The sequence below is a fragment of the Asterias rubens genome, chromosome 9, assembly GCF_902459465.1.
Source record: "Asterias rubens chromosome 9, eAstRub1.3, whole genome shotgun sequence".
NCBI lineage: Eukaryota > Metazoa > Echinodermata > Asteroidea > Forcipulatida > Asteriidae > Asterias > Asterias rubens.
This window is the reverse complement of record NC_047070.1, coordinates 4,070,544-4,092,664: the sequence shown is the minus strand read 5'-3', so window position 1 is coordinate 4,092,664 and position 22,121 is coordinate 4,070,544. Positions and strand designations below refer to the sequence as shown.

The following is a 22,121-nucleotide window of genomic DNA, read 5'->3' as shown; positions in this document are numbered from 1 at the left end:
CAACTATCAAGTATGTTGAGAAACATTTCACTTTGAAGTATAAATGTGGTTATGTAAAAAAAAAAAAAAAAAAAAAAAAGTATCCCCCCAAAATTTGAATCTGAGACATGTTACTGACAGGAACGTTCACTGTTTTACTCCAGCGGATTAATCTTCCTGCGTAGACACAAAACGCTCCGAATATACGGCGATATATCTCAAAAACTCTACCTTTGAAATTAAAATTTCACAGGTTGGTTTATGTAGTATATTTCTAAGATATGTTTTCCTTAGGACTTAATGTAAAACAGCCGTTGTGCTGTTTGTATCCTGTAGAAAGATCATGAAATAAAATAAATAAGTAATAAATTATAGGCAGTGGACACTATTGGTAATTGTCAAAGACCAGTCTTCTGGTCGTTAAAAAAACACCCTTGTCACACGACGGTGTATGCTTTCCGATGCTTGATTTCGTGACGAAATCAAATTCGTGGAAAATTACTTCTTTCTCGAAAACTACGTCACTTCAGAGGGAGCCGTTTCTCACAATGTTTTATTCCATGAACCTCTTACTCGTTACCAAGTAAGGTTTTTGATGCCAATAATTATTTTGAGTAATTACCAATAGTGTCGACTGCCTTTAAATAATCGAATGATTCAAATACCGAAGGTATAGCCTAGGCCTACATTCCATTTAATTCAGTTTGGATGCATTTTACTTTTCACTAGAGTGTAAGTCCTTATGAAAGAGGGGGAAAACGACAAGTTCTGACCTATTCTTTTAAAAGGTTGGAAACGCCATTGCATTTGTGACGCCCTTCAAAATTAACATCATAAAAACTAGCGACTTCACAATTCAAACATGGATCTGTGCACTTTGGGTGTGGAGATTTGTTGTAGTCAGTTCTGCTTGATTTGATGATTTTGGCGAGAAATTCATTTGTAAATGCTGGACCTAATGTACTATTGACATCCATTGATGCATGTTTCTAATTTCACTCTAAAAGAGTATACACTACAGATGCCACTTCACAGCATTAAAGGCACTGGAAACGTTTGGTAATTGTCAAAGGCCAGTATTCTCACTTGGTTTATCCATGTTGTATCCCAACATATTATGCATAAATAAACAAACCTGTGAAAATTGGGCTTAATTGGTCATCGAAGATGCTAGAGAATTATGAAAGAAAGGGGAGAAACACCCTTGTTGCACAAATTTGTGTGCTTTCAGATGCAAAATAAAAGACTTCAGCTGAAGCGTTTTATTACTCATGGAGTGAGAAACTACCTCTTTCTCAAAAACTACGTTTCTTCAGAGGGAGCCGTTTCCCACAATGTTGTATACTACCAACAGCTCTCAATTGCTCGTTACCAAGTAAAAAATATGCTATAACAATTATTTTGAGTAATTACCAATTGTGTCCAGTGGCTTCAACATGTGAATGATAAGGTCTATTAATAAACGTTTATCAAACGTGATGGAGTGTGTTCAAGGATTGGTCAAGGAAAATGTGCCATACCATGGCCGAGCGGGTATGAGCACCGGACTCAAGCTCTGATGTTTCCGATCAGCAGCGTGTGGGTTCAAGTCCCGGCCGTGGCACTTATGTTCTGAATCCTTCAGCAAGATTCTTAACTATAATTTGTCCTTCGGATGGGACATTTAGATGTAGGTCTCGTGTAGGGTTGGTAGTGCACGATACAAAACAAAACAAATACAGTGGAAGTGGTGTGTTGGTTCAAATAGCAAGCACCCTTGATACAGGTTTCATAGGCTTGTCACTGTAGCTCGTGAGCTACTCACCATGAGATATCCTTGTTTCATTATAAAATTATAACATTTTGTACCAAAACGAAATGCTTATGTGGTAGGATTGGTAGTGCATGGTAAAAAAAAAAACGAAACACTGACCAGTGGAAGTGTAACCTGTTTGTTCTTGTTCAAAAGCAAAACACCCTTGATACAGGTTTCCCAAGGCTTCTAAGCTACAGTGGTTTGTTTTAATCGTGAGCTTTAACGCTCACCATGAGGTATCCTTGGTTTCATTATTTAAAAATATATTAATTTTTTTTTCTTTTCCGAACGAATTGCATGCACGTGTGTTACGCACGATTGTGTCCGACGGTGACGATTAAGTCCGACATAATTTTTGAACCATTGTGTCCGCCCCATTGTGTCCGTATAACCATTGTGTCCGCCCCATTGTGTCCGTAGAACCATTGTGTCCGACCCATTATGTCCTACAAACCATTGTGTCCGACCCATTGTGTCCTACAAACCATTGTGTCCGCCCCATTGTGTCCGTAGAACCATTGTGTCCGACCCAATGTGTCCTACAAACCATTGTGTCCGCCCCATTGTGTCCGCCCCATTGTGTCCGTAGAACCATTGTGTCCAACCCAATGTGTCCTACAAACCATTGTGTCCGCCCCATTGTGTCCTACAAACCATTGTGTCCGACCCATTATGTCCTACAAACCATTGTGTCCGACCCATTGTGTCCTACAAACCATTGTGTCCGACCCGTTGTGTCCTACAAACCATTGTGTCCGCCCCATTGTGTCCGCCCCATTGTGTCCGTAGAACCATTGTGTCCAACCCAATGTGTCCTACAAACCATTGTGTCCGCCCCATTGTGTCCTACAAACCATTGTGTCCGACCCATTATGTCCTACAAACCATTGTGTCCGACCCATTGTGTCCTACAAACCATTGTGTCCGACCCATTGTGTCCTACAAACCATTGTGTCCGACCCATTGTGTCCTACAAACCATTGTGTCCGTCCCATTGTGTCCTACAAACCGTTGTGTCCGACCCATTGTGTCCTACAAACCATTGTGTCCGGCCCAATGTGTCCGTAGAACCATTGTGTCCGACCCATTGTGTCCTACAAACTATTGTGTCTGCCCTATTGTGTCCGCCCCTTTGTGTCCTACAAACCATTGTGTCCGCCCCATTATTGGACACTATACTGGTAATTACGAATGTTGGCAAAAAAACTTATTTGGAAATGAGCAATAAGCCATTTTGAGATATGGTGAACACATTCATTTGACACTATTGAGTTTTGGTAAATCTGTCTGTAAACGCCTAAACCAAACAGTTTACTCCATACCTCAAAAGGGCTATTGGAGAGCTGTTGATAGTATAAATCATTGTGAGAAACGGCTCCCTCTGAAGTAACGTATAGGGGTTTTTGAAAGAGGTAAATTCCTCCCTCAAATAATAAAATACTTCAGATCAAGCCTTTTTATTATGCATCTGAAAGCATACAAAGTATATGCAACAATGGTGTTTTCTTTCTTTATTCTCTTGCAATTGCGATGACCTCAATTGAGCCCAAATTTTCACAGGTTTGTTATTTTATGCATATGTTGGAATACACCACGTGATGAGAAGACTGGTCTTTGACAAATACCAAAGGTGTCCATGTGACTATCAAGTAATGCTGTGAGGTGCCATCTAATGTTTACTCCATCAAAACGAAATTTGAAACATGACGTCGGTGGAATCAACAGTACAAAGAGGTCCAGTATCAACAAAGGAATTTTTCGCCAGTCAAAAGATGAAAGGCAAAGCCGTCCCTTGAAAATCGTGCAAACCAAGCAGAACAGACTAAACAAAATCTCCACACCCAAAGTTCACATTGTGACGCGTTGCTCGGTGTTTTATGTTAATTTTGAAGGGCGTCAAATGCAATGGCATTTCCAATGCACCTTTTCATACAAACTTGGTAATTTTTCTTTATAAGGAACTCTGGTCTTTGACAATTATCAAACGTGTCCAATGCCTTTAATTGATTGGTATTCTCTGAGTATAATATTCATACCACGGACCACTGCCCTCGATCACAGGACATCCGGCGAGCGTGGACATCGTGAAAGAAAAACTTATCTTCAATCAATGTAACAAATGAGGCTTGAAGATGGAGCAATAGCCCATAATATTTCTTTTCACAGCTCTTTAGATAAAAATACGCCATCTTTTGTCAGGGGAATTTTGGGTACCGCCAGCAGCTGCTCAGAAAAAAAGTCAAGGCCTTAACACTTTTCAGTCGATAAATTGAAAAAATGCGCTCAACGCGATACAAAATAATAGATAATATAGAATAGTTATAGATAGAATGGTTTATTTAAAAACTGTCCTCGTTTACAACAACTTTGCATGATTAAATTGGAGGTTGGGTAGAACGCTATTAGAGCCACAATTTTACATTTCAAATATTGCAAATTGATAATTAAAAAAATGGGTGGAATAGTTCGATAATAATGTTGAAAATTTCTAGTGCGCCATGTCTGTCAATGATAACACTCCTGGCGCCAAAAAAAAACAAGAACTCTGCTAAATGACACAAGACAACCAAAAGTGTTTAGCGCTTTACACTCTCATAAAATATAATTGTTGTTGCATTTTGGGATGGGGTCTAGGAGAGCTGACCGATTGTACTTTTTATGATATAGGCTAACTCTTAAATAAAAATTGAGTTATGATAATAATAATAATATGAGGAGCTTCGTTCAACCTCTGCGGGAATTTCTTGGTGTAGATACAAGAAGAGAAAGTGGTAAGGATAGGTTGATTTTTAACTACGTTATTTTTTTATTTTATCCCAGAGCGTTTATGTAATAATACAATTATAGGTTCAACTTGATCTCACATTAAAGGCAGTGGACACTTTTGGTAATGTACTCAAACATATTTGTAAGCATAAAAACTAATACTTGGTAGCGAGTAATGGAGAGCTGTTAATGATACCACATTGTGAGAAACGCCTCCCTCTGAAGTTAACGTATAGTTTTTGAGAAAGAGGTAAGCTGTCATTCAAATGATAACAGACAGTATAATTACCAATAGTGTCCACTGCCTTTAACTAATTTTTTTATGTGTCGTTTTGAATTTCCGTGTGAGGTATGGAAATAAATGTGAGTTTGGATTAAAATTGAATCGAATGACTACGGTTTTGAGCAGCTATACTGGTTTGTTTATTAGTACACTGCAACAACTGTGGTGCTAAATTTGACCACATGGCTATTGTCACAAGTGTCACATTACTAGATACACAAGAGAGAATCTAAATTACCATTATAGGGTGTTAAAACAACACCAATGTAATTGTGCTGCCAGAAATTAGTGTTAGATTTACGCATTGTGTAAAATGTTGGGGTTCTTTTCGGTATCTATAATTATGTTACAACGTCTAATGGTGCAAATGTTAACACTCCAGATTGTGCGGTGTATATCCTTTTACTTTGCGAACTAACACGGTCGGCCATTTATGGGAGTCAATTGAAAAACCACGCAATTTCGAGTGATACTTGTGTGGATCATTGTATTCTACTTTTAAAATATCTTTCTAATCAAATGCATTTTATAACAAACGGTTACAAACGCTTTTCAAAGACCAACTCGACCGATCCAAGGCAACGTGTTCCTTTAAAGGCAGTGCACACTATTGGTAATTGTCAAAGACTACCCTTCACAGTTGGTGTATCTCAACAGATGCATAAAATAATAAACCTGTGAAAATTTAAGCTCAATCGGTCATCGAACTTGCGAGATAATAATGAAAGAAAAAACACCCTTGTCACACGAAGTTGTGTGCATTTAAATAGTTGATTTTGAGACCTCAAGTTCTAAACTTGAGGTCTCGAAATCAAATTCGTAGAAAATTACTTCTTTCTCGAAAACTATGGCACTTCAATTGACCTCAATTATGCTAAGCAGATTAAGGTTACCAGCCAAAATGCCATGTCACGTGTACAATTTGTGACTGGTACCCTGCCCATTTCTGCTAAGCAAGGAACTGTGAAGCAAAATAATCTGCTTAAGCAGCTCAGTGAATTTGGGCAATGGACAGTGGCTGATTCCAAATATCAATCTAGGCAAAATAATTCAAAGATTTTCTAGTTCTCTTTATCAAAAAAATAAATAGACCATGTGAACTTTGTTGTCAATAAGTGTGACCTTGTACATTCTTTGAGTATTCTGGCAGGCGAGATACTGCACTAGTCATATGGGCAAGTTGACATTTTGTGACATAATTTCCACATCAATCCAAGAGTTATGAAAGTAAAAGCTGGACAAGTTTTGAGATGTACCCCCTTTGACCATATCAACAGTTAATAGGAATTAGACAGTGAAGTCTCAATAAAACATAAGATTTTTCTGTTTTCTTCCATTAGGCTGTATACAAATCATGCCTGCAGGAAGTCCAGGCTTTGTGGCTCTTTTGTAAACATGTGACGTCACAGGTCACATCGTCTATAGGGAGCAAAATGTTCATGGGCATCCGAGGCCTCTTATGATGAGTCATGTTACAGCAAACAAAAATGTGGATGGCAAAACAAACTATTGCTAAGAGCATTGTTTACCAGACAATGTGCTGCAGTATAGCCAAAAGTATATTGGCTTTGACTGGTCTTTCTAGATAAGCAATTAATTCCTTATGAACATTCACCTGACGTGGTTTAAACGTGTAGTAGTTATAGGGCTAGGATAAGGGTATAGGGTTTAAAGACAGTGGACACTATTGGTAATTACTCAAAAATAATTATTAGCACAAAACCTTATGCTTATAATTTATCATGTTACCAAAAACCTTATGCTAATCATTTTCCACGAATTTGATTTCAAGACCTCAGATTTAGAATTTGAGGTCTCGAAATCAACCATCTAAACGCACCCAACTTCGTGTGACAAGGGTTATTTTTCTTGCATTATTATATCCGCAACTTCGACGACCAATAAATTGAGCTCAAATGTTCACAGGTTTGTTATTTTATGCATATTTTGAGATACACCAAGTGAGGAGACTGGTCTTTGACAATTACCAATAGTGTCCAGTGTCTTTATAGGTTGTCAGAACAAAGGGGTGCCGGAACATTTAGGGGCGTAACCGCCTGAGTGATGCCCGCTTTGTCTTTGCTTAGCAAAGGTTATCTTATTTCTGCTCAACTGTTTCTCAGTGTTCGATTTGATTGAAACTTGACGTGTACATTATTCTAATGTGCCGTTATAGATGACATTTATAGTGACGTCATTGATTGTCCATCCCGTGCTCAGAATATTTCAAACATCCGAAACAGCTTGTGTTTGTGCACACATTTCTAGTTTTCTTGTTCTCTCTTTCTCTCTGAAATACGAGCCGTTACTTTGCCAAAATTCCCTGCCTGGCTACTCACAAATCGACGCTATGAAAATTAACTACGACGCAGCCCGTCTAAAAAATTTCTAATAATTGTTTATGTATTTTTGCTTTGCGTTTGAATCGAAGTCATATAACGCACGTATCTACCAAACAAGGTACTCAAGGCGCTGAGTATATACAAACTTTCAGAAAGATAGGGTTATTGCAGCGATGAATTCTGAGACCCAATTATGTAGCACCTTAAAATGGTATATGAGGTGCTATGGTGCATACAGCAGCCACGTACAGCCTGGAACACCGGGGCCAACACCTTCTCTTTTCGATAAGTGCACTGGGTTCTTTACATGAGTTAATACACAAAACATGGGACCAAAGGCTTTACGTCCCATCCAAAGGACGAAGCAATGGTTAAATATCTTGCTTAAGGACACATGTGTCATGGCTTGGGATTCGAACCCACACTCTGCTGATCAGAAACACCAGAGTTTGAATTCGGTGCTCTTAACCGCTCGGCCACGACACTTCCATTACCAACACTGCCGATGACCACCACTGAAAAGTATGATTTACGTTAATATTGGTTATCACTCTTAAAATTACTGGTAATAAAAACTTTCTTGTTTAGAAGTACAGCAGATTTCGGTGGTAGAAGATATAAGACCTAATCCTTAAACACCATGAAATGGTTTACAAGGTGATGTGGCGCAATATGCTGCCAATCCAGCCAGGAACACCGGGGCGAACCCCTTCTCTTTTCGATAAGTGCACTGGGTTTTTTTCACATGCGTTTACACAACACATGGGACCAACGGCTTTAAGTCCCATCCGAAGGACGAAGTAAGGGTTATGTGTCTTGCTTAAGGACACAAGTGTCACGGCTGGGGATATAATTACTCAAGCTAGAATTCATTTGGTTACCAGCGCTACGTCAGCCAATGAAATCAACGAGCTTGCACACCCGGAGACTTTGATCCCTGTGTGTCTACAGAGTGACGTCATTGCGTAAATTTCTTGTTGTCTACTTCACTGAAAATTGTTAGGGTTGATGTGGTGATCTAGCGAAAGTCAAACAAAATCCACTCAGGTGAATTCTGACCGTTAAAGCCATTATACACTTTCGGCACAGAAAAAAAAAGTTCACAGATTTACAAATAACTTACAGGGTTTACAGAAGGTAATAGTGAAAGACTTCACTTGAAATACTATTCCATGAAATGCTTTACTTTTCGAGAAAACATTAAAACAATTATCAATTCTCGCTGTCGAGAATTACGGAGTTATTTTAAACACATGTCATGACACGGCGAAACGTGCGGAAACAAGGGTGGTTTTTCCCCGTTATTTTCTCCCAACTCCGATGACCGATTGAGCCAAAATTTTCACAGGTTTGTTATTTGATATATATAAGTTGTGATACACGAAGTGTGGGCCTTGGACAATACAGTTTACCGAAAGGGTCCAATGGCTTTAAAGGATTTGGGTAGGGCCTATACCCTTTGTAGGACACAAAACTCAATGTCCACTTTACAGTACCTCAGCAAGTAATACTTTAAGGGAAGCTTTCTACCATCATTATCTTCAAACTGTGTAATAAGTTTAATGTAAATCTGTGGACATTGTGCACAAAGTACCTAGACCCTTTAGATAAACTGCCAGGAATAGGAGACTTTCCAACGCTAGGTGGCAGCAGACATACCGGGTAAATTTCCATTGTTTACGTAGTTCTGAACATGCGCATAATTATGAGAACAATGGATTTACCCGGTAAGTCTGCTGCCCTCTATCGTCCCAGAAAGTCTCCCATTAGACTTGCTTATGATGTTGATAGACGACGTAAAACTCTTTCACTGTTGAATACAAAATGAAAACAATCAAAACTTGCAGAATTTGTTTTCCCGTACTACAAGGGTTCACTAATATGGAAAAGTATTTATTTTGCTTTGCGTGAACAAATGTTTAAGTGCTCCGACCTTTCGGCAATAATACAACGTCTCTGAATGTATTTAAAACGCAATCATGTCCGTATTTTTAGAGGGTGATTGTTGCTGGTGAAATCTCAAGGGAAATTTAACATGGAGGTGAGACATTTGAGTAAGCAACACATGCCCTAAGTCGGTTTACGATCCCATCTGAATTACCCAGGGGCGTGCATGAGACATGTAAGACCAGACCTACACAAAAACCTTTTCAAACCAGGAGTCAGAAAAAGAATACAACGTAAGAACTCGAAAAGTCATTACGATTCGAAAGGTCGCCTATAGTTATCATATAACTGTTTTAATATAGGATCGGTGATGATAAAAATAACATCCTACTTTAGAGGCAGCGGACACTATTGGTAATTACTCAAAATAATTCTCAGCATGAAACCACACTAGGTATAAGGAGTAATGGGGAGAGGTTGATGGGTATAAAACATTGTGAGAAACGGCTCCCTCTCTAACGATAGTTTTCGAGAAAGAAGTAATTTCCACGAATTTGATTTCGAGACCTCAGATTTAGAATTTGAGGTCTCGAAATCAAGCATCTGATAGCACACATCTTCGTGTGACAAGGGTGTTTTTCTGCCATTATTATCTTGCAACTTCAACGACCAGTTGAGCTCAAATTTGCACAGGTTTTTTATTTTATGCATATGTTGAAATACACCAAATGAGAAGACTGGTCTTTGACAATTACCAATAGTGTCCAGCGTCTTTAAAATAAACTTTACAGTCTGAAAGCTTACTGATTATAAACATCTTATCAGCACATTTTTGTATCTGAAGCAGAGACATAGTTTGAGAAAACTGTATCCGAAAAGAGTTAAACCCAAACGCAGAATAGAAAAACTCGAAAAGTCAATACAATTCGACAAAAAGATCACCTGTTTTTAATTTAGGATGGCTGAGAAATAATGGATGGGTTGCTATGGTGATGTGCGGAATTCATTGAGGGCTAATGCCGGATCAGTTATAGCTTCGTGATGTTTTACAGAGGCATCCTGGAAATTATTTATATAAGAAAAACCGCGGTAACCGGGAACGGAAATGAAGAGTGGATGGTATGAAAGAGTAACACGGAAGTTAATCTGGGACAACGCGAAAATCATTCAGCATTGAGTGGAACATGCACTAGACTTGCTGACAAGTCGTTATGTTTGTTGGTGTTCGCGTTCTGGCTCTCTCGGCGATTCTCGTGACACTGGCGTTGTTTTCGCGAGACTGCTGGTCCACGCGAGACAACTGCCACACCTTTTCAAATCCACGGCTTCAGATTCATCTTATGATAGCTTGGCCCCGCGGTTGTTTTGACAATATTTTGTGCGTGCTTTGCGTACACGCTCAGGGCTTCAGACGAGAGGGCAGAGCCTGAAGCCGAATCCAAAGCCGCAGTCGTGGTTTTCGAAAAGGGCTATATATAGATCTAAGTTTCGGAAAGGAGTCAAGGAGCCAGTAGCCTCGCGCGAGAGCAGTCTTCAATCACGATAAGAAATAGCTACTCATTGAACTATCACGGCAGTGACGACTTGTCCATAAGTCCACACGAGCACTGGCGGTGTCATCGGGCAAGTCTGTGTCCTGGAAATAATGGGACATTAACATGGGCTGTTGGGTTCGTGAGTATTATTTAAACGGGGCGCTATCAAAAGAAATAGAAACTTTCAAAGGTTTGTGAGTGTTTTTTTCTTCTCAGATCTGGAGCGGATGTCCCCGCATTAAGAACAATCACTAATACGTTGCCGTCGCAACTTCACAGATTCACATTTTGGGCATACAAACTAATCTCTTTGTACATACAAGTTAAATGTTTCACAAAATGCTTTATACTATCGAAAGCTAGCCTGTGGGCTTGTAACAAAAACAAGTTAGTGCCGATAATTTAAAGATACCAAACCTGTACGTTCCTTTAATACAAATCGGTGTAGACGGTAGAACAAAAACAAATATTTGCCACACTTATTGTTTTCGCTGGGTGACTTATTAGCATTTCTAGTCAACACTTTGTTAGACAAATATCAGTAATGACAGCAAACAGCACGACCGACTGGTTCACGGTTTGTTGTTTGTTTAGATGATGTTCCCATCAAGGGAACTCGGCAAACTCACACAAGGGGATATAATAAAGGCCAATTTGGCAACAGCCAAACCCTCTCATATCATTGGTTTAATCAAGCAATTGCGGTTCAGTAACTCTGACGACAGTATTTGCAGTCAATGTGAAATCAGAGGTTAGCTGGGGGGATTCGAATCAACAACCTCGTGATTGCAAGTCATCTGCAGTCTCGACCATTTGACCACGGTGACCGCGTAAGAGTAGACAAAACAAATATTTGCCACACTTATTGTTTTCGCGGGGTGAGTTATTAGCAGTTTTAGGCCCACACTTTGTTAGACAAATATCAATAATGACAGCAAACAACACGACTGACTGTTCAATTAGCAGTCTCCGGTTCAATTAGACGTTTGAGCAAATCTTATGCTACTGGTATAAGGTTAGTTAAAGACGCCACATGGTTTTAAAGTAATTTTAAAGGAACATTATACATAATATTTGTAAGAAACAAAATCGTGAAGATCACAGATTTACATAAAACTTACACGGTCTAATGATGATGACAGTAGAAAACATCCTTTTGAATATTTCTATCTGAAATGTCATTTTGATGAGAAAAAAAATCCCTGTTGGAGTTCATCGCTCAGTGAGCGTTTAATTGTGCATCGATGTCATGCAAAATGTGTAATCGGGTTTTCACTATTTTCACGTGACCCATTTTCGAATTCAATGCATCAGCATTGTCCCTCTCCCAATAGTGGACTTGACTCACCCCCAATCCCTTGCTTGCATGCCATCGCCAGAAAACCATCTTTTTGATGTTCTGGATTCCCCAACCTGTTCCGCACGCGGGACAGGACCTTCAGGACCACATTATTTGACGGCGAGCGCACGCACTGTATACGCCTCTCTTAATTTTTTATGCATGAGGTACGTCACAATGCTAACTCAAAACGAGGCGATGGGCGCAGCCACTGCAAGTGAGGGGGAAGTGCGCCCATAGCCTCATTTTGGGTAAGAACTACGACGTCATGCATAAGTATTAAGAGAGGCGTATACGGCTTGTTTGCTAGTTGGCGCGATATGCTTAGGGACCTCACACGAGAACGGGACTTGAATCAAGTCTACCGATAGTGTGGCTCTACGAAGCCTGGGGAGACAACGAACAACAATTAAAAACAGGCAAAATAGATGCACATCAAATAGGCCTCTATATTCTTGATCACAAACTTAAAGAAAAAATTAAAGAAAAATACATGATTGAAAAAACAACTGCTCTTCTCCGATTTTAAAGGCTTTGAAATTTGTTACTAAGACAAGACGTACACTTTTGTATTTACGCCGTGAAATATCATACAATATAATTTTCCATTGCTTGTGAAAAACCCGACGATGGTGATCATGTTGGCATCTCCGATCTCGACATAGGAATAACGTAATACCAGTGTTCTCTTTGAGAAAAATTGTGATAGACAATCGACAGGCTCAGGGTTGTCCGTAGAAGAATCATATCTTCATACATCGTCAATAGCCGACCATGTTACTGTCCCGGTGTACCAGGGAAATCGGTCCGCTGAAAATTCTGTCCCCCATATTATGGAAAATTAAAGTGGGCTGAAGGAGGAAGTTTCAAAAGAGGGCGCTATCAGTATAGTTTGTACATAGTTTGCTGTATGTGGGACAGAATGACCAGGGACCGAATCTCCTGCCAAATCGACTTAGTTGAGGCATGGAGGTAGAAATAATGTTGGAAAAATGGCGCCGGAATGAGGGTGCTGATGTTTCGGTTATATATTACTCACAAACACTTCACTATCATTAATCTAATAAGCGAAGAAAAAGAAAAAAAGGGGGAATATAAAATAGTACTAATAATAGGCCTATTATAAAAATAAACAAATTGAAAGTAAAAAGTACGGAAAAAAAGAAGAAACAAATCCGACAAGCCCTTCCCTTCGTGAAAACATTGACGACTTGCTTTTATAACAGGTACACATTTAACGTTAACGAGGTAAAAGGAAAACCACGCAATATTTCGAGTGATACTTGTGTGCATCATTAAATTCTACTTTTAAAATATCTTTCTAATCATATGCATTTTATAACAAACGGTTACAAACGCTTTTCAAAGACCAACTCGACCGATCCAAGGCAACGTGTTCCTTAAGGCTCATAAGTTGGGTGTACTTAATGTGGACTTGACATGCTAATGTTAAAGAAATGCTATAGGGCTGCGTATAGACCATGTGACCTTTGTTTACAATAAGTGTGACCTTGGACATTCTTTAAGTATTCTGGCAGGCACTGTACTACACTGGTCCTATGGGAAAGTTGACATTTTGTGTCATAATTTCCACATAAAACCAAGAGTTATGAAAGTAAAAGCTGGACAAGTTTTGAAATGTGCCCCCTATCATCATATCAAAAGTTGATAAGAATTAGACAGTGCAATCTCCATCAAATATAAGAATTCATATTTTCTTCCATTGAGCTGTGTACAAATCGTGCCTGCAGGAAGTCCAGGCTCTGTGGCTCTTTTGTAAACATGTGATGTCACAGGTCACTATATTATGGCTATGTTAGGTTATTCAAATCCAATGTGAAGATTGCATTTAGCAATGCCACATAACATTTTCGAAATTGTGTATTTGCAAGACCGTAAATAATAGGTTTACAATACATTTTCACGTATATAACGTTTATATGTTATAGTTATATATGTGGCTATATGATGAATTTATATGTTATGGCTCTATAATAAGGTGATATGTTATGGTTATTCAAATCTAACAAATGTGAAGATTGCGTAGCAGTTCCACACAGTCTTTTCGAAACCGTCTATTTGCAAGTCCATAAATAATGGGGTTACAGAAATTGTTCACGTACAAAACAGAAAAAAACTGACTTAGTATATCTACGATTATTGGGCTGGTACTCAACCCATTAAGGCCAGCAATATAGACACAGAGGTAAACACAATATGGCAGCCAGGTCACCATTAACACCACACTGGTAATCAACAACATTCTGGTGGTCTTCCGCTGCAGAGAAGGGGCATCAGTTGTTTTCACACGACGCCCTCTGTTGTCACGGTGCGCTTGATCTGAAACTTTGGACCCACTCGTGCCCATCTGTGACGTAGTGGGGTGGACGTTGTTCTCACTGCTACCCTCTGAGGCCGCCTTGTTAGTTTCGCTTGTCGATGATGATGTTACCAAGGAGGTAGAAATAGATGCTACTGATATCTTCTGAAGTGACATATTGCCCGATTTGTCAGGAACAGTTAGTAAAGCTGGTTCTGGTTTTATTGGTGCAGCAGTTATAGCAGGGTTTGTTTGTTGGTTAGGGTTTGGTTGTTGGTCGATCTTCGGAGGGCTAACATCGGCTTTGGCCATCTTGGACGGCAAACCAATTTTGACATGCTTTCGGATTGTCATGTAGACCCTAGAATAAGAAATGATGATGACCACAAATGCAATTAATAAATAGGCTAGATAAGTTCCCAACGTTACTTGTTCCAATGTGGGAAGGTCAGTGTTCATAAATACCTTGATGAATTTTGGAGTTGTTGAAGATAAAGCGACCAGAAATGAAATGAAAGCTGCCGCCTTTCCTCTTGTCGCATTAAAAAATCGCCGTTGCGGACGGCAGATACAGTCGTAACGATCCAGTGCAATGATTACGGTGAGACCAACAGAAGAACTAATGCAGGTGTCCTCAATCCATCCCATTATCTCAAACATGATGTGCTTATTTATTTGACCAGTTATTTGCGCAACATCGGACAAAAGATCAGAGACCTGACATAAACAGATGGCGAGATCCATCAGAGCCAACGACATGACCAGAATGTGTGTGCTTGTCGTGATCGCCTTTGACCAATACACGCGGAGAATGAGAGAGTTTCCAGGCACTCCGAGCAACAGAATAGTAACGGTGCTCATCACACGGTACACGTAAGTACCCACGTCTATTTGAAAGTCACTCGGCTGTATCTCAGTGGAAGAGTTGCCAACTTGGATGTCATCCATCTTAAACGCAGATAGTTATTTAATTTTGAACTCTCGGTCAAAGATGATGCTCACAACACACCCACAAAAATCGGCAATCAAATTTGACGATAAGTGATGGTTTAGAGTTTCAACTGAAAATGTGTTAGATCTACCTTAAAAAGTTTGACAAAAATTATAGTTTGGTTGCTATTCGAAACGCACACACAAATACACCCAAGAACTGTGAAAGACTCAAATTTCTCTGCGGCTTTTATAGGCACAGTCGGGGGTAAATTTAGATTAAATTATTTCAACGGCCAATCAGTTTTGCCAAAGTCTTTATTCATGGAAGTACAGTGTATGTTATTCCGTATAGCTTGGAGACAGCAACCAAAAGAGATGGATAACAGACATTGAACGTTGTTTACCGAGGTTGCTAAAACATGACAAAGGAAGAAAGCAAATCATCTCCAGAAAGGGATGAGTTGAATTGAATTGAATTGAATTGAATTGAATGGTTTATTCGTCAAGTATATAAAAATACATGAAATTTACAATCCTATTGTACAGCTAAAATGAGTTGTGAGAGTTTGCACACCAGGGAACAGACAGAATTTGACAATGAAGGAATTGTGTCTCCAAGGCTGATTAGCTTTTCCCGCATCTTTTCTTATAATAATAATAATAACAGACATATAGGGGAAGGCCATTTTTGTTTTTCAAAAGGCACTACCATTGGGGAAAAAATATCAAACAATGTTAAAGCAGGGAAACTTCTTAGTAGTGAGGGTACAGCACTATTTTTAAAGAACACACAATAACGTTGTATACTCAAGCCAAACTGTGAAACTCCGACGAAAAAACACTCGACTTGTATTGTGACGCACGTACATTGCCAACTGTATCCACAATCCATTACAAAAACACAATGACGCGCACGTAGCTAAAATCAAACCAACTCAACTCCAAAGACAAAGCACTCTCTCGCAACTTCGACGACCAATTGAGTTTTAATAAACTTTCACAAACAGGTTTGTTATTTTGTGCATATGTTGAGAGACACCAAGTGAGAAGACCGGTCTTTGACACCTACCTAAGGTGTCCGGTGCATTTAAAGGACACACAATGATAAGCACGATAGTTCCAGCCACAATTAGACAGACCAAAACAAACCTACCACATATCGACTTCTGCGATGCACGTCAAAAGTTCAGCTCCAACATACCTCCAGCTACACTTAGTAAACCATCAACCAACTCACCTCCGAATAATTGTGAGCATAAAAAGTTACTTGGTAAACGGCAATGGAGAGCTGATGATGAGTATATACAAAATTTTGAGAAACGGCTCCCTATGAAGTATTAAACGTATAGTTTTTGAGAAAGAGGTAATTTCCCACTCAATTAATAAAAGACTTCAGGCCGAAGCCTTATTTTATGCATCTGAAAGTAAGAAAAATGGTTAAATAATGGTGTTTTTCTTTTATTATTCTCTTGCAACTTCCGATGACCAATGTGAGTTCAAATTTTCACAGGCTTGTTATTTTATGCACTATGTTGGTGGTATACCCCCAAAGGAGAATACTGCTGGTCATTGGCAATGGGAGACTTTCTGGGACAATAGAGGGCAGCAGACTTACCGGGTAAATCCATTGTTCTCAGAATTATGCGCATGTTCAGAACTACGTAAACAATGGAAATTTACCCGGTATGTCTGCTGCCACCTAGCGTTGGAAAGTCTCCTATTACCGAATGTGTCTAGTGCTATGACACCTGCTGCAATCAATGTTCATTGCTCCTAAGTGGCAATAAAAAAAGGAAAATTAATACGGGACCCCCACCGTTTTAACACTAATAACAGGTTTTCGCGAATTCTTTTTTGTGTGTGTTGTGTGCAGAATTGAGCCCGCACAATCAGACATCAATATTACAAATAAATCAAACGATCCATTTTTTACTTCTTCGTACAAAATCTTTATTATCAACTGAAAATAAACATATTATTCCAATCAGGAATCTAAAGAGATCAGCTTGAAACAATATCACGTTTAGATTTCACGCAACGCATTGGTTTAAATGTTGACACATTTCATATTTATTTATCAGTTATTAAAGGAACATTACAGAATTTGGTAAGAAAACAAATCGTCTAAGACAACAGATTGACATAAAACTTACACGGTCTAATGATGATGATTATTAAAAAAAACAGCCATTGAAATTTTCTGTCTGAAATAATATATTTGAAATAAATGAAACTAATTTTCCGTTTGGAGTTTATCGCTCAATGACCGTTTTATTCATTTTTGTTTTTAATCCACGTCATGCAAAATGTATAGGTGGTTTTTCACTCTTTTTTTTCGCAACCCAGATGGCCTATCGGTCTCAAACTGCCACAGGGTTGTCAATTTATGTGTATGTATAGCATAAAGTGCTTACACTGTCAGCAAATTTTCCGTTAGCAAACAAAAAAAAAACAATTCTGTAATGTTCCTTTTGCACTGGACACCTTTGTTAATTGTCAAAGACCAGTCTTCTCACTTGGTGTATCTCAACATGCATAAAATAACAAACCCGTAACAAATTTGGCTCAGTTGGTGGTCGAAGTTGCGAGAGAATAATGAAAAGAAAAAGAAACCTTTATAGCACAAGTTGTGTGCTTTCAGATACCTTTGAATTCGAAAACCTCAGCCGAGGTCTCAATATTCAATTCGATTATTTTAGTGAGCGATTACTTCTTTCTCAAAAACAATGTGCTTCAGAGGGAGCCGTTTCTCACACTGCATGTTTTATACACAATGTTTTATACTATCAAGTTTTTGCTAACAATTACTGTGAGTAATTACCAATAGTGTCCAGTGCCTTTAACATAAATGTATTAGTATTTATTTATCAATTATTAATCTACGAGGTTGAATACCAATTAGTATTTTCTGCTGATGATCATTCCAATCTTATACGTCTCTCAACTAACATGACAAGAATGTATCCCAGGGGATACCGATCATCATAGAGTAAGTCTGTGCTGAGCGTACCTGCATTGCAATAAGGAAAATGCATCAATAATTGAGTTGTATATTCCATTAAAGACAGTGGACACTATTCGTAAATGTCAAAGACTAGCCTTCACATTTGGTGTATCTCAACATATGCATAAAATAACAAACCTGTGAGCCAAATCGGTCATCAAACTTGCGAGATAACAATGAAAGAAAAAACACACCCTTGTTTCGCGAAGTTATGTGCGTTTAGATGGTTGATTTAGAGACCTCAAGTTCTAAATCTGAGGTCTCAAAATCAAATTCTCAAAATCAAATTACTTTTTCTCGAAAACTATGGTACTTCAGAGGGAGCCGTTTCTCACAATGTTTTATACCATCAACCTCTCCCCATTACTCGTCACCATGAAACGTTTTATGCTAATAAACATTTTGAATAATTACCAATAGTGTCCACTGCCTTTAGTTGCTGCAAATTGTTGGTGATGAATAGATAGATAATCCATACTTTAAGAAGATGAAACACAGGTGGTTTTTTTTCCTCAGGGGTCATGCCGACAGCAATGGTGGTTTTTAAAGGGGCATAACATAGTTCGTGTTATTGGATGGGATTTAAGGGGTCACTGCCATCGGAAGCTGATCTATTGACCTCATTTAGGTAGGGCGCCCTCGCTTGAATGTCAAAATGAAGTTTTGTTCATTGGGGCCAATAATTGTTATGTTTGCCGCGCTCGCTTAGAAATCTGTCCGTTTTCATTGGTTTACTTTTATGATGGCGGTTGAATGATATCAATGCTAAAGTTTTAATGTAATTTAGTGCTGAGATGTATTTCAAAAATGCACTAAACTATCACTTACCAGCTACTTTCTGCCCATAGGCGCTTTGTCATTTGCGACCCACTTCTTGTTGACATCGATAGCTGCATCAGCTTCATCTGTAAAAAGGAAGGAAAGAAAAGTATTAAGCTGTTTTCATCCATGGTATATTGAAGCTCCTCAAATTAATGTGTATTTGTTGTATACTTTGGCCCGAAGGATAGGGCCATCGCTTAGTTTACGTCAACGTAATGCTGGTGTAAAGGCACTGGACACTATTGGTAATAATACTCAAAATAATTGTTGCCATAAAAACTTACTTGGTAACGAGTAGTGGAGAGCTGTTGATAGTATAACACATTGTGAGAAACGGCCCTCTCTGAAGTTGCGTAGTTTTTTAGAAAGAAGTAATTTTCCACGAATTTGATTTCAATACCTCAGAATTAGATGTTGAGGTCCCAAAATCAAGCATCTGAAAGCACACAACTTTGTATGACAAGGGTGGTTTTTCTTCCACCTCGCAACTTCGACGACCAATTGAGTTCAAATTTTCACAGGTTTGTTATTTTGTACATGTGATACACCAAGTGGGAAGACTGGTCTTTGACAACTACCAAAGGTGTCCAGTGTCTTTGAATTTATAAAGACACAAAAGTCACATTCTAAATAATAAACGCATGTAGCTATTATTTAGGACTATACTATACTCCCTAAAAAAAATGTGAAAGAGTGTAAAACACCACTCTTTACATTTCGGGTTGTCCCTCAAAATAAATTGCTCTTTAAAACAAAGTGGTGATTATTTCACTATTTTAGAGGGGTATCACTCCAGGACAGAGTGATAAATCACTTCAATTTAAAAGATTGGAAGACCACTGGAAAAAGAGTTGTCCCTCATTATGGCTCTTCAAAGAGTGCCTTTTCACTCTTTTGCATTTAGAGAGTATGTTTCTAAGATAAGTCAATAGTTTTAAACTTGGTAATCTCGGGGAGTTTTGGTCACTTGTAGTACACTGTAAATCAATGTTGTTGTTTTTTAATGTGCCGTTGTATTGTTTCTCAGGTTGGGTCAGGGGTCTGTGTTTCTGCCCTCAACCTCTGTGGACCCCGGTTCGATTCCTGGACCGGAGCCTTGCATGTAGATTGGGTTTTTTCAGTCCCCTTTATAGAGACTGCGTAGGTTTCCCCATAGGTGTTTTCTTCACACGTTTAAAACAAAAGGGCGACTGTCATGGACGTGTACTTTTTTGAATAACTATTAATACAATTCGGAAGAACTATAGTAAGTGGAGTCTTTGTACAAAATAACAATTCGGAAGAACTATAGTAAGTGGAGTCTTTCTTTATTGTCTTCTAAGAAAAGTTGGTGTGATGCTTCCATTCTATGATTCTCTGTCGACTAATATAATTCAGATTCAGAAGGGTGTCCTGAAGGTTTACTCATACCGTTTATCATATTGAGCTTTGCTTCCCTCTTGACCACAAAAGTGCGACGTCTTCGTACAAATCCGGCATTTACCTCTGTAACATATCACAAACCGAAACCATCTGTAAGAATTGAACCAGTTATATCTATCTATCTAATGCGAGTAAGGTGTCCGTTTGTGCAAGAAAAACGCAGTAAATCGTGACGTAGCCGCCTTTTGGGGCAAACAAACATATAGCATACGATACCACAAACGACAGAAAAAGGGCGACTGTCATGGACGTGTACTTTTTTGAATAACTAATACAATTCGGAAGAACTATAGTAAGAAGTGGAGGGCGCTCTCAACGAATGACCACCTCTATCCTACCCTTTAGCAAGGCCATCTCCAATGTACCCTGAAATTTCTTTCTGTACAATATTATCCTGTGTCATTAAACTAGCCTAAACTCGTGTCTATCATAATCACACCACCCGTGTAAATTAAAATTTTTGACCGAGCACTTTATTGTTTATTGATTGTTCTGACTAGGCCATTCTCTTACCAGTGGGAGGAATGATCAGCAGCATCGCCACAATAAGGATACATGCTATTTGCACCTTCATCTTTGTTGGCTATGATATGAAAAAAGAAACAGGTTTAGGCCTATATATAGATTAGATTTTGCAGTCATGAAAAACGTGTACTACGTGTGCTACAAATTACCCGACTGAAGCGGGGGTAGGCTTAGTCATGTGACATTGTTTCATGTGGTGTTAATAAATATAAAGAAACTGTAAGTTGTTATCATTTTGAAGCGATGAATACAGGCAGCCATGTTAATAATATTTTCTTTTGAGAAAATGAGCATAAAATGTGCACGTCTAAAAATGCGCTTATCTCCTAAAGACGCACACTGCACAGGTTCGGTCCGAATTTGCAGATCGGCCTTTCATTGGTAAAACTAACCAATTAGAAAAGCTACATTTTTAGAGAGTTTCAGAGAGTTGTTTTGCCATAAAAACGGGAAGAAAGTGTAAACAAAAAATGTCGAGATAATTGTAATCATTCACATCCATGCATCTACCTATGAAACTTTGAAATGATCTTTGTTAACAACTTGAAACCAATCGAGTTAACACTCAACACCTTTGGTTATATTTTCAAAGACCAGTATTCTCATTTGGTGTAACCCAATAATGCATTAAAGGCAGTGGACACTATTGGTAATTAGTAAAAATAATCATCAGCATAAAACCTCACTTGGTAACGAGTACTGGGGAGAGGTTCATAGTATAAAACAATGTGAGAAACAGCTTCCTCTGAAGTGACGTAGGTTTCGAGTATGAAGTAATTTTCTACGAATTTGATTTCGAGACCTCAAGTTTAGAATTTGAGGTTTCGAAATCAACCATCTAAAGAAGCACACAACTTCGTGTGACATGGGTGTTTTTTTCTTTCATTATCTCACAATTCCGACTAGCAATCGAGCTCAAATTGTTACAGGTTTGTTATTTTATACATGTTGATATACATCAAAATGAGAGGCCTGGTCTTTGACAATTACCAATAGTGCCCACTGTCTTTAACAAATCTGTGAAAATTTGACTCAATTTGTCATCGAAGTTGCAAGAGAATAAATAAACAAAACACCTTTGGCTGTTGGACAATATTGTGTGCTTTCAGATGCCTATAAAAGGCTTCGGGCCTGAAGTGTTTTAGTATTGGAGTGAGAAATTACCTCTT

The 22,121-nt window shown here is 38.7% G+C and overlaps 2 protein-coding genes across 2 annotated transcripts in view; both read right to left on the bottom strand.

The window, feature by feature from the left end:
• Positions 1 to 9,820: 9,820 nt before the first annotated feature.
• LOC117294537 (M-phase inducer phosphatase 2-like) overlaps positions 9,821 to 22,121 on the bottom strand; it is a 30,072-nt gene continuing 17,771 nt past the window's right edge. The window contains exon 13 of the mRNA XM_033776989.1: positions 9,821 to 10,688. The gene's annotated coding sequence lies outside the window, so the exon portion shown is untranslated. The remainder of the gene's footprint in view (positions 10,689 to 22,121) is intronic.
• LOC117294682 (5-hydroxytryptamine receptor 1A-like) lies at positions 13,689 to 15,194 on the bottom strand. The gene has a single exon (XM_033777190.1). It carries the CDS (start codon positions 15,192 to 15,194, stop codon positions 13,950 to 13,952), a length of 1,245 nt encoding a protein of 414 aa, XP_033633081.1. The 3' UTR covers positions 13,689 to 13,949.

Coding starts and splice junctions, on each gene's coding strand:
- LOC117294682 (XM_033777190.1), bottom strand. CDS start 15,194: ATGGATGACATCCAAGTTGGCAACTCTTCCACTGAGATACAGCCGAGT.